The sequence below is a fragment of the Petromyzon marinus genome, unplaced genomic scaffold, assembly GCF_048934315.1.
Source record: "Petromyzon marinus isolate PM22_M1 ecotype Great Lakes invasive population unplaced genomic scaffold, UKy_Petmar_22M1.pri1.0 PM_Scaffold_14, whole genome shotgun sequence".
Taxonomy (NCBI): Eukaryota; Metazoa; Chordata; class Hyperoartia; order Petromyzontiformes; family Petromyzontidae; genus Petromyzon; species Petromyzon marinus.
This window is the reverse complement of record NW_027423102.1, coordinates 1,461,688-1,474,034: the sequence shown is the minus strand read 5'-3', so window position 1 is coordinate 1,474,034 and position 12,347 is coordinate 1,461,688. Positions and strand designations below refer to the sequence as shown.

The window sequence follows — 12,347 nt, the reverse complement described above, 5'->3', positions numbered from 1 at the left end:
CTAACACCACAACTAACACCAGCACTAACACCACTCCTAACACCACCACTAACACTACGAACCCTAAAAACACCACCACCAACATCAACTCCACCACCACCAACACCACTACCACCACTAACACTACCACCAATAATACCACCAATAATACCACCATCACTAACACGACCACCACTAATACCACCAACACCACCATCACTAACACCAGCAACAATACCTCGAACAACCACCACCACTAACACCACCATCACTAACACCAACACCACCATTATTAAGACCACAAACACCACCACTAACACCACCATCACTAACACCACCACCACTAATACCACCAACATTAACACCACCACTCCTCCTCCTGCTAATACAGGACACCAAAGACAACGATCCTCATAGAGCCTTAACAGGCTGTAGGGGCAAGTGCTGTTAGCAAGCAGTACGTATGAAGGCCGGCACGGTAAACGAAGGGGTGGGTGGTTAGCACCACGCCCGACCGCCTTTGTCTCCCCAGTGGCGATGTTTACGCATCGCACCAGGTACTCATTTGAGACCGGGTCACTGCTACACACAGACTCACACTGACCCAGACACACGTACACAGACTCACACAGAGAGACTCACACACAGACTCACTTAGAGAGACTCACACACAGACTCACATAGAAAGACTCACACCACCACCGCCACCACTCACCCACAGCTCGGTTCCACGCCTAACGGCCAAACTGCCAAGGGAAGCACGTGGCGCGAGACGCGGCGTGGTGTAATAGCCATTAGCTCCTCCCCCTCACCTAAGCTCCTCCCCCATGCTCCCTCTTTCCCCCCCTGCCCCTCCCCCTTCACAACCCCCCCCCCCCAAGCATCCCCCCCCTCGCGACCCCCCTTGCCCCCCCTGGCAACCCCCGCCCATGCTCCCCCTCAAACCCCCCCCCCTCCGCCCCCATTGCCCACCCCCCTCCCCCCGCTGCTACTTACAGTCAGGCAGGGGGCGAGTGGAGGCGGCGCGCGCTGTGGATTGTGGGTGGCGAGCGGCTGATTTGGTTTCCCGCTCACGGCCACCGTCAGTGGCTCGCGAAAGCTTCTGAAGCGGCGGCTCGCTGGGCCTCCTCTACGTCGACTCAGCCTGAAGGTGAGAACCTCGCGCGGTGTGCACACATCAGCAGTGGCGGCGGTGGTGGGGGGAGACAGAGGAGGAGGCGCCTGGGCCACAGCCGTCACGTCCTAGACGCCTGCTGAGTTCACGGCGCTGCTTCAAGCAGAGCCCGGCCCTGCTGCTGCTGATGAGGCGCTGACGGTGGAAACCGGCTCCAGAGTGGCCCTCGTGTTGAGCCATAGCTGATGAGAGGCACTCCCAGACTGCCGTGTGTTTTTATCCCTGGAGGGACGGGTTTGTTGTGGATGCGAATCGCCTGCTGCTGGAAAAGGCATCCACTAGAGGCCGCTATATAGAGGTATTTGGTCTACTCTTCCACGCTGGTCCGGACGTGTTGGAGCAAAGTGGCCATGCCCACACTTTACCCCACCACACGCAGGGCGTTAGCTCGCTGGATTTGCAATGCAGAGGTGCAGGTTAGATTTCATTCCCACTCACACCCACCGACACTCACTCAGCCACCCACTCAGCCACTCTCTGGGCATCTATGAAAAAGAGCTTCATAGCTCATCGGATTCCTCCAGCAAAAACATACTGATTCTCACCCACCCACTCAGCCATTCACCCACCCACTCTGGCACTCATCCACTCACCAATTCACTCAGCCACCCACGCGGCCACCCACTCAGCCACCCACTCTCTCACCCACTTCGTCACCGGTCACCCACTGCCACCCACCCACTTGGTCACCGGTCACCCACTGCCATCCACCCACTTAGTCACCGGTCACCCACTGCCACCGGTCACTCACTCTGCCACCGGTCACTCACTCTGCCACCCACCCACTCTCTCACCAACCCACCGACTCTCTTGCCAACCCACCGACTCTCTCGCCAACCCATCCACTCACCCACAGGGAGACACAAGGAGACAAGGGGACCCACATGGTGTGAGAGTGTATCAGCATCATTGTGGTTGTTGTGGTGGTTATGTTGGTTGTTATGGTTGTGGTGGTTATGGTTATATTTGTGGCAGTAGTGTTTATACTTGTGGTTATGTAGCTGGTGGTTATGATTATATTTGTGGTTACGGCGATTATGGTCGCAGTGATTGTGATTATATTTGTTGTGGTTATAACCCGCGATGTATTTCGTCGAGGATGGATGCCGCCGCGTGCAGGAGTTGGGCGAGGCGGGAGTGAGCCACCTGAAGCGCCCTCTCCGACGGTGGTGAGCCGCCGGGCGGCCGGGCAGTGAGCAGCTCGGCCGTCGTCGCTTCTCCTCCCCCTTCCGGGGCTGCCAACCCCAGTGGTGTTGAGTCGTCCTCCTCTTCCACTGGAGCCCTGGTACGAGTTTTTCTTCGCGTCTCCATTATAGCGATTCATCTTACTATTTGGCTACTTCTGACGCCAGTTGTAGTGGGTGGAACGGAGAGCGAGACTTCTTACCGAAAGAACCAAAGAGTATGAACTTATATGGTTTATTTCATCTATTTTTAGTGGTTTGCTACCATTCCCTTTGCACTCCTATCGTTTTTGTATTGTTTGTTGTGACGTTATGACCCCGTGCCCCCTACTGGCACATCTTTGATCAAAGAGCTTTATAGCTCATTGGATTCCTCCAGCACAGAATCAATACCGATTCTGATGAGACCGGAACGAACACGTTTGAATCGAATCGCGTACTTCGCTTTACTAAAATAGTTGTGGAATCGATTCTTGTGGAATCTGTTCTCGTGAAATCGAATCATCGATATTAATTACAGAGATTCACCATCGATATTAATTACAGACATTAATCAACGACGTCGCTAGGAGTATCGTGGTGCCGCTCTGCAAACCTTCGGGCTACTATCAAAGGTTTGTTCATCAAGCCATCCAGATATATAAACACAGACATAACTTCAACCGAGAAGATGGATACAAATTGAGTAATCATTGGAAGAATGTTATTAACCAGGTAAAACCTTAACTGCTTTATGGTGTTGCCTTAACTTTCTGCATCTCTAATTTCTTAAGCTTCCCACTCCCAGCCCCGCTCTCTTCAGCACTCCCCTCATACCCCCCTCTCTATCTCTCCTCCCTGATCCTCCCCCCTTCTCTTACCTATATAGTCTCTTGTTTACAGCAGCTCTTTTGCCCACGTCGGCAATTGTTTCTTGCTGTGGTTTGTCCCACCTGATGATGGACGCTTGTGTTGTGCCCGAAACGTCGTGATTTAATTTATTTTATATTTTATGCCTATGTGACTTTACCGAAAGAACCAAAGAGTATAGCCCAAGAGAGTTTGTGTAGGTTGGAGCGGTAGTGTAGCACAGTAGGGGGCACAGGTGGTGCATCGGCCAGTCATCTCAGTCAAGCAACCAATGGCAACCTGGGTCTGTCTGTCTGTGACCTCCTGCTGCCAGCGGGCGTTCGACGCTTCATGTGGCCTTAACCTGCACGTAGCCTGGCACAAGCGCCGTGGTGACATCTCCACCACTTCGTGGCGAATGGCGGTTGTTGTTTATGGTCGTCTCGCGATTAGCACTACGCTGCACTACTAACCCAGCGACCCGAGTTCAATTCCCGCTCACGGCCAACACTGTTGACGATTCCGTTCCTGGGCCTCCCCTTGGTCAACTCAGCCTCAAATGAGTACCTGGTGCGTTGTGTAAACATCGCCACTGGGGAAATTAAGGCGGCCGGATGTGGTGCTGGCCACCTACCCCCCTTCGTGTATCAAAGGTGCTGCTCGTTAACAGCACTTGCACCCGACAGTCCTGTCGAAGGCTACATGGGGGATCTTTGTCTTTGTTTGGTGGTGCAGCTGAGGAGGCGCAACTGCACGGCGAGTACCTCTACCGCAAGGCGCAGGAGGCCAAGAAGGTCCTCGTAGAGGAGAAGGCGCAGCTCAAGAGGGCGCTCGATGGTAACGGGCGGCGAGACGGATCTAGAGATGGGCTCGCGACGACAAGACAGACGAGAGACAGCGAGACAGACTAGAGACGTTGAGACACGCAAGACAGACTAGAGACGGATCTAGAGACAATGAGACACGCAAGACGGACTAAGATGGGACAAGACGGTCTGACAATACAGGCGAGAAGACAACCGCGCGTTGGAAAGCGTTTCCGAATGAATCCATGCGTGCGCATGATTTTTCTTCCTTGTTAATTCTCCCCTGCCCGCCCCCCACCCACTGCCCCCTGTCCCCCTGACGTCGTCACCGAAGAAAACCTGGTGCTGCCTACGGACCTGCGGTGGGAGGCGCTTGAACTCCAGAAGGCCGTGGAGTTCGACCAGGGAGGGGAGGGTGATCTCACATCCCTCACCATCACGTCTCCTCGCATCTCTCTCTCTCTTCCTTCCCGAGAGACTCCCGAGGCAGAGGGATAAGCGTCGCGCGTCTCCGCCCGCTAGACACGCCGAGTCGGCGCGCATCCCCGGCTCGCCGTCGGTCCTTCCTGCCAAGCGGTGGCACCGTGTTTTGCCGCGGAGGTTCGCGGTTCGAGAACGGCGGGCCCTCAACCCCCCTCCCCCCACCGGTTTAATGGGTTTAATGCCGCAGTTGCGTTGACCGTAAATACTGCACGGCGATTGCTTCCCAAGTGGACTTTGAAAAATCCCGTGGCGTGAACGTGGAAAAAGAGTCGGCCGTGTGTGTGTGTGATGGCTGGCGTAAATTTTTGTGGAATGTCGAATGAAGGCCGTGGTCACCACATAACGTGTGCTTCTGGAGCAGTCTTCCTTTTGGAGCGGTCTTCCTTACAATATTAGGAAGCCACTGGAGCTTTGCACTTTTAAATCATCGTCTAGATTGACAAACTCATTTCTTGAGAACTACTTTTTGTGGTTAGTTTGTCACACTTCCGATTACCACGGTTGGCTACGTGCTGTAACAAAGAGGTTTAACATGCACTGACGCACTCATTCACTCACTCATCATTTTACTCAATTTACCCACTCACCTGCCATATCACCCACCCACTCTTGCAATTGGGACTCATCCAGGTCTCATTATTGCTCAGCTCGCTACACAAAATCAACGCGATCACTGCAGAGTGATATTCTCAACCATTCCTGGTCGCTCCTTCCATCCATCCACCCACACACACACCTTCACTCACCTGCACGGTGAAGTATGGCAAATGATAACCTACCCTCTCCGTCCCCCCTGCCCCATCTACCACCTCTTTCTATCCACCCCCCCCCCGTGTCAGTAGGAGTGAGCAGCCACATGGATGACGAGTACCGCTGAGCCGGCGTGAAGGACCCACACATCATGGCGACGACCTCACGCGACCCCAGCTCCCTCCTCAAGCAGTTCATCAAGGTGCGGGCACGGGGTCACAGGGGCTACAGGGTTTGGGGTCACACGAGGAATGTGGGTCCTCGTGTATTGCATGTGTACAAGCGCGCAAAGACAGAGGTCCCCCATATAGCCTTAACAGGTTTTTGGGACAGGTGCTGTTTGCGAGGGTGTAGGTGGCTAGCACCACAACTGGCCACCTTTATCTCTCTGGTAATGATGTTTAAACACCGCACTAGGTACTCGTTTGAGGCTGAGTTGATCTAGGGGAGGCCCAGGACCAGTTCAGATAATCGCCACTGGTGTTGGCCATGAACGGAAATAAACCTCGGGTCACTAGGTTTGTGGGGCAGCATGCTAACTGCTAAATTACCGCACACACACACGTGTTCTCTATCGGCTTTAGAATCAGTTCCTTGCACCTCACACGAGTCGTGTCGACCAATCATCGGGCTTGTGCAGTGTGAGACAACTCGCATCCGTTGAGTTAACCAGAAGAAATCTGGTTGTTGATGAAAGGTGGAGGCTGTGTGGGGGGGGGGGGGTCGTAAGTGGTGGAGCGTTGGACACTTTGGTTTGGTGCATGCAGCTTTTGTCAACTTCATTCCTCGCGATTCAGTCCGCCTTTTCGCGATGACCGATCCCTTCCATTCATCGAAAATGTATCTACTGTAGCACTACGCACGGTCGGTGGTCACGGAAAGATGTACCATTGGGGGCGCCACTGTGGCGAGATGTTAACTCCCTCACCTGGTATCCAGGAGGTCGCAGGTTCAATCCTGACCCTGATGCCTGCTGTATATTTGGAGTTGCGTGCCTCTTTCCGAGGAGTCGCGTGGATTTCTCTCCAGGTCCTCCGGTTTTTCCCTCCGCATTTAGAATCAACGTCCGTTTAAGAGTATTTGGCTGCTATAAATTTCCACATGGCGATAAGCCACTTAGTTGAGCTATGATTTGTGGCCAGGTCGCTTCTGGAAAAGAGCTGCATAGCTCAGTGGGCCTTACCTGGTAAAATAAAAATAGTAAAGTTTTTCCAATGGTGCATCCCAGTTGTGCCAACACGGGGTTTGGCGACCTCGTATACCGGCACGGCTCGGCTCGGCTTCCGCAATGGAAAAAACAAACAACACAACCCGAGTCGGATACAGTGGGGGGGCGGGGAAGTGGGGGGGGCGAAAGCAGCGTGGCCGGGACGGACGCCGGTGGGAAGAGCGGATTCGGCGTGTGACCGCTTGCTGTCATGTTACCACACCACCACCACCCTCCCACCACCACCGCAGGAGATGAAGCTGATCCTGCCGAACGCTCAGCCGATGAACCACGGAGGCCACAAGCTGCAGGCGCTGGTGTGGGCGTGCTGCGCCAACGCCGTCAACGACTTCATCGTCCTGCATGAGCACCGCGGTATGCCAGGCACGCGCACGCACCGCAGTCGACAAAGCTCCCCCGTGTAGCCTTTAACAGGCTGTCAGGGCAAATGCTGTTTGTCGAGCGACCTACGAAGGCCGGCAGGGCACACGGCGGGGTGGGTGGTGTGGTCATTACCGCATCTGGCCCCTTTTGTCTCCCCACTGTCGATGCTTGGACACACCGGAAATCGAAGTCAGGTCACCGGATTTGTAGTGTAATGAGATAGCCACTCCGCTCCCGCTCCCCGGTGTGATGCATGGTGTGACGTGTGTGATGCGGTGCAACAGACGGGGATGGAGGTGTATTTAGCTGTGCGTACGATGTGCGGTGTGTAGTATGACGCTGCAGACATGGAATTGTGGTGTTTTAACTGTGTATGTGGTGTGATGTGGTATGATGCCGCAGATGGAAGGGCAGTCTGTTTAACTCTCCAGTACAGTCTGTGTGACACCTGTGGTGTGTCTAACTTTCCGGCATGCTGTTCATGTGACACGTGGTACGATGCCACGGTGTACTTGACACTCTCGAGCGTGGTGATGCGGCACGACATCCGGACGTGGACATGATGTCCGAGGCATTCCAACACCTCGTGATGCACAACTTCACGTCGCGACTCGGAAAGAGGGTGCGTGCGGGCACCGTGCCAGTCTCACCCACATCTTCCTCCCCCATCCCCAAAGCACAAAGATCCCTCGTATAGGCTATAACCCTTTCTCATTTCCATGATGTACATATACGTCGTCGAAACGGAACCGTAAGAAAAACTCAAGTACGTCTTCTGACCTGAAGACATACCTTTTGCTCCCATAAGACTATGCGGGAGGGCGTGTGGCACAGTTATGTTCCATAGAGTGCCGGTCGTGTCACTACGGTTCTCTGCGGTGAGGGCAACGCCTTTTAAAAACAGCAGCGCTACGCCTCTATAAATAAAATTAACGCCGAGCCGCTCGCGCGTACCGAGATTCAGCGGTGAACGTGACACCTACCACCCAGCAACTTGCAGATGTCTCGGAATGGGAAAGAGTGAGCAGACTTTTGGGCCAGGTGCTGTGTGTCCGCCTGTATATTCGGAGTTTGCATGTTCTCCTCCTGGTCACTTTGATTTTTCTCCGGGTCCTCCGGGTTTTTCCCTACACATTTAGAAACTTGAATTTCGAGTATTTTGCTGCTATACATTTTTATGTGAAAAAGAGCTACATAGCTCAGTGGTAAAATAAAAATAGTTTCGTTTTACTTTAGTTTTCGAGCAACAGCACAGAGTTTTTATTTAACGCCATCTCTGAAGCTGAAGGCGCGTAATGTTGTTCATTTGCTAATGCATCCGCAGTTTTAAACAGAGTGGCCGCTGGCCTCTAACTGGCAAACGTCTGCGAGGACACGTAATGAGAGTCCAGCGCCGTCCGTGTGACTTGCCGCGACCCCTCCCGTGACTTCTGTGCCCCCCTTCCCCCCTCCCAACAGGCACAACGTCTACAAGCGCGACGGCAAGGACATCGAGTTGAAGGAGGTGGGACCGTGATTCGAGATGGAGCGTAAGTCTGCCTGACACATTGTTACTCGTCTCCACTTTACACCCCTGCAGAGGCGGTGGAAATTCCACATTCCTTGTGGACTTCCCTACGAAGTAGTTGTAAATTTTATCGACCCCTGAGAGGATGATGGGCTGAATGTAAGAGTCTAGCCTCGGGCTAGGTGGCCCGCGGGTGACTTGTAGAGCGGATCGGAACTTGAGTCGGTGGGGTCGCTGCTCTGGTCGCATTCGCTGTACCGTGACCCGACTCGCATTCCCCCACCCCGGATGCGATGTGTAAATTCAAAGATGATCGGACGTAATGCTGGCCACCCACACCCACCCCTTGGTGTGCCGTGCTGGCTTTCCTACATGCTAACACACGAACAGCGCTTTTCCCACGCCGTCTGTTAAAGGCTGCATGGGGGGGATCTTTGCTTTTGTGTGTCGCGCAGTCTATGAGATTAAACTGGGCACGCTGGACAACGCGGCCACCGCCGAGGTGGAGTGGCCTTGGCGACCGTACATGAACACGGCGAAGAAGAGGAAGTTCCTGAGCGTGGAGTGAGGGAGGGGAGCGACTTCCCCCCCCCCCCATGGGCCTGGGGGGAGGGGCATTGGGGGGGGGGGTTTGTCCCTGGAAAGCCGGAGTTGGAGTCGAACCTCGCGGCGCTCTCCGCCGAGGCTCGAGACGTTGAGGAGAGGTCGCCGCGTGGATAGGGCAGTGCGTGAATCGCTGTTCCAACCGTCGTCACACACGTGCATCATACGCGTCACACACACATTGCGGATGTACATTTATCAAACACAAACATGCACATCGTCGCATGCGTCGCACACAGAAGCACACAATTGCACAAAAAGACAAAGGTACTCCGTATCGCCGTTAACAGATTGCTGGGGCAAGTGCTGTTAACGGGTAGCACCTATGATGGCCGGCATGGCACAGAAGTGGTTGTGTGGCCAGCCCCACGTCTGGCTGCCTTTGTCCTCCCCAGTTTTGCGATGTTATACACACCCCACACCACGTACTCAGATGGCTGAGTTCGTAGTGCGCTAACTGCTGCACCACCGCTCCCCAAACGGTGTACATACACGCGTACACAAAACGAAACATTAACATTTATTTAAGTAACAAAAAAGAAAATACCAAGTCAGGCAGATGGAGAAAGTGGCGTGTCGCCGTGCACAGCACCGCTCTCGTAGCTACTCACCTAGGGTGGGAGCTCTTGGCTTCAATGCCACCCGGGATGTTTAGATGTGAAAACCTGCCATAAATAATATTTTTGGGAAGTCACAAGCGCCTTAAGTTGCATCTCATCTCGACCATTTTAATGGGCACCCCCCCCCCCCCTGTAGCTGTCCCCCTGTGGCACAAAATAAACTAACAAAACTAATCTCTTTTTATTTTACCAGGTAAGGCCCACTCAGCTGTATAGCTCTCTTTCAGGAACGACCGGGCCACAAATGAAAGCGCTATAAAGTGGCTTGTCACGCAGAAATATATAGCAGCCAAATACTTTTAAACGCATGTTTCTAAATGTGGAGGGAAAAACCGAAGGACCCAGAGAAAAATCCACGCGGTCACGGGGAGAACATGCAAACTCCAGATATACAGGCGTCGGGATTTAACCCACGACCTCTATACCAGGCGAGGCCCCAAGGTGAATCAGCACTTGGCCTGCGAGCGGGTATTATTAGTCTGTCAGTAGGGGGTAATGATTCCGGATTTCAGTCTCAATTGAAACTGAAATCTGGAACACTTTTGTCATATTTTGCTCGTATAAGTGTGTTCATAAAATACAAGTTTGGTCATTGAGAGAGTTATAAATGTCCTATACGCATTTCATGTTTATTGTGTTTTTTGTATTTAATGTATGAAGAAAATACAATTTTGTATATGCTACAGTATGTTTCACACGTTATTCAGTGACACTGCATATGACGGGCAATGTTTGGGGCAATCGGCCTTCAACATGGAAAATACATAGAGGCCACATGATCCGTGGCCACCGCCACTTCAACCGTGGCCCCACCACTTCAACCGTGGCCCCATTGGCACGTTGATGTGTGGCTCTGCCTTCACCTGTGGTGAGAATGAGACCAGAAAAATTACAGGAGGCCGACTCCATATGAGTCCGTCACGCTCTGGATCTCACTAATGGGACGTCGGATGAAAATAAAACATGGAAGCGACAAGTTTCTTCTCTGGCGAGGACATTCCCGCAAGATTGCCACCTTTCCCAATTAATGGAATTTGCCCCAACATCACCCTGATCCAAACCAGCGGGAGCTGAAATCTTCCAGAAGGTTCAGGATTTATTGGTACAATCGTTCGGATGTTGGTGTCCGCATGGACTTGCATTTAAAACCCCCGGTCCGCTTGACGTCTTTTAAACAATACCTGTGGTCGGGTCCGCTCCCCCACCTTTCTATCCCCTGCTTTTTTTTTATAACCGGTGTAGTATATGTTGACGGTGTGTGCGTGTATCACAACGCGATGTAACCGGGCCCTCGAATTGCCTCAAGAAATGAATAAACAACACCTGTCGCTTTGCTGTTGTGATGTCACCACGAGGCGCCGAATGACGGTGGGACGGCGTCGTCGCACTCGTCGAGTGGACAAGGGCTCCGTGAAATGACGATGCGGATTGCGCCAAGCGTATAGAGGTCGCCGATTGCACGCCGCTGTGGCTCAAACACTCGTGGGTCCACCTCAAAGTTCCTGTGCCCATTTGAACCTCATTGCCTGCGATGATGCTGCTGCTGCCATGGAAGAACACACGTGGCGCCCTCTTGTCTCTCCATGTTGTCTTTCACGTCCCATCGCAGTTTTCAGGTCACTTGATGTTTACAGCCTCCGGTAAGGAGGCAGTGAGGTTCAGCCGCTCCATTTTTCTTCCTTTAGTGCACAGTACCGTACACGGATACGGGCACAGTACAACACCGTAGCTTTATTGATTGTTCAACAAAAAAGACCATCCCTCGCCCAATCTAGTTACCTATACGGTGTAATATATGGCGAGACATTTGTTAACGTAAAAAAAATGGAACTGTAATGCTGAAAATTATACTCCATGAAACTCGGGGTTTTATGGAGTATCTGAGGGCTTCTCAACGCTTCATGACTCGCCCCCACTGATGCCCTCTTCTCCCCACTACTACTGACGATTGTATGTAGGGTGTGTAGGCATTTACTTCCGACTGTTGTATGTAGGGTGGTGGTGGTGGTGGTGGGAGTAAATGAGATTTAAAACTGGGTGCTTAACTTGAACTCACCACCACTCACATCATGTATGCACTCATCCGCCATCTTGCTCACTGACCCTGTTTCCGTGTTGATGGTGTGAGTCCGTATTGATGCTGTGAGTCTGTTGATCGTGTGAGTCTGTTGATGCTGTGAGTCCGTGTTGATGGCTCGGGGGCACGGTACAGAGGGGCAGTACAACTGTAGAGTAATAGTTGTCCAGCAGCGGTAACTGCGGTGGACGGGGAGTACACACGCCAGTGAGCCTCATGCGGGTTTGTCAGCAGGGCGGAGGCACTGGGGCAAGGATCACAGAGACCCTCCCTGGAAGACACTGGAACCCGCTCGTGGGTTGGAGAAGGGAGGCGCGGTCAGGGCGGAGCCAGGCCGCGCCGAGTCGGATAAAAGCAGCGGAGAGCGAGAGCTCGTGGTTGCAGGTTCTGGGAAGTGGAGTCGTCTCGTCGGCACTGTCGTCTTTGCCGACTTGGTCGCTGCCGTCTTCACTAGATAATTGGGCGGCCAGATAGTTGTTGGCTGTCTCGGTCGATGCCGTCAGTGTAACATGGTGGGGGTTGTGTCTAAGCTAGGCTATTTGACTGGGAGAAGCGAGGGCGAGTCTGTGAACCTGATGGTGTTAAATAAGGAAGGTGCGGAAGGTACGGGAGAGGATGAGGAAGATCGTGGGATGGATGGGGGAGGATGAGAAGATAGTGGGAGGGACGGGGGAGGAAGGAGGTGGGAGGGATGTGAGAGAAAGAAGGAGATAGCGGGGGGGACGGGAGAGGAAGAGGGAGATGG

At 53.2% G+C, this 12,347-nt stretch overlaps 1 protein-coding gene and 2 long non-coding RNA genes across 4 annotated transcripts; all 3 read left to right on the top strand.

Moving 5' to 3' along the window:
- Positions 1-998: 998 nt before the first annotated feature.
- On the top strand, positions 999-4,061 carry LOC142922685 (uncharacterized). Its single transcript, XR_012940235.1, has 3 exons — positions 999-1,129; positions 2,252-2,438; positions 3,901-4,061. It is a non-coding gene; the product is annotated as an uncharacterized LOC142922685 (long non-coding RNA).
- A 245-nt stretch (positions 4,062-4,306) lies between these two features.
- Positions 4,307-7,538, top strand: LOC142922683 (U3 small nucleolar ribonucleoprotein IMP4-like). 2 transcript variants are annotated; one of them, XM_076063512.1, is made up of 3 exons: positions 4,307-4,571; positions 5,297-5,406; positions 6,663-7,538. In XM_076063512.1, exons 2-3 carry the CDS (start codon positions 5,356-5,358, stop codon positions 6,834-6,836), a joined length of 225 nt encoding a protein of 74 aa, XP_075919627.1. In that variant the 5' UTR covers positions 4,307-4,571; positions 5,297-5,355; the 3' UTR covers positions 6,837-7,538. The 2 variants fall into 2 exon arrangements, with proteins under 2 accessions (XP_075919627.1, XP_075919626.1); XM_076063511.1 differs by having other exon boundaries at positions 4,307-5,406.
- A 714-nt stretch (positions 7,539-8,252) lies between these two features.
- Positions 8,253-10,858, top strand: LOC142922684 (uncharacterized). The gene is made up of 2 exons (XR_012940234.1): positions 8,253-8,324; positions 8,758-10,858. It is a non-coding gene; the product is annotated as an uncharacterized LOC142922684 (long non-coding RNA).
- The last annotated feature ends 1,489 nt before the right edge of the window (positions 10,859-12,347 follow it).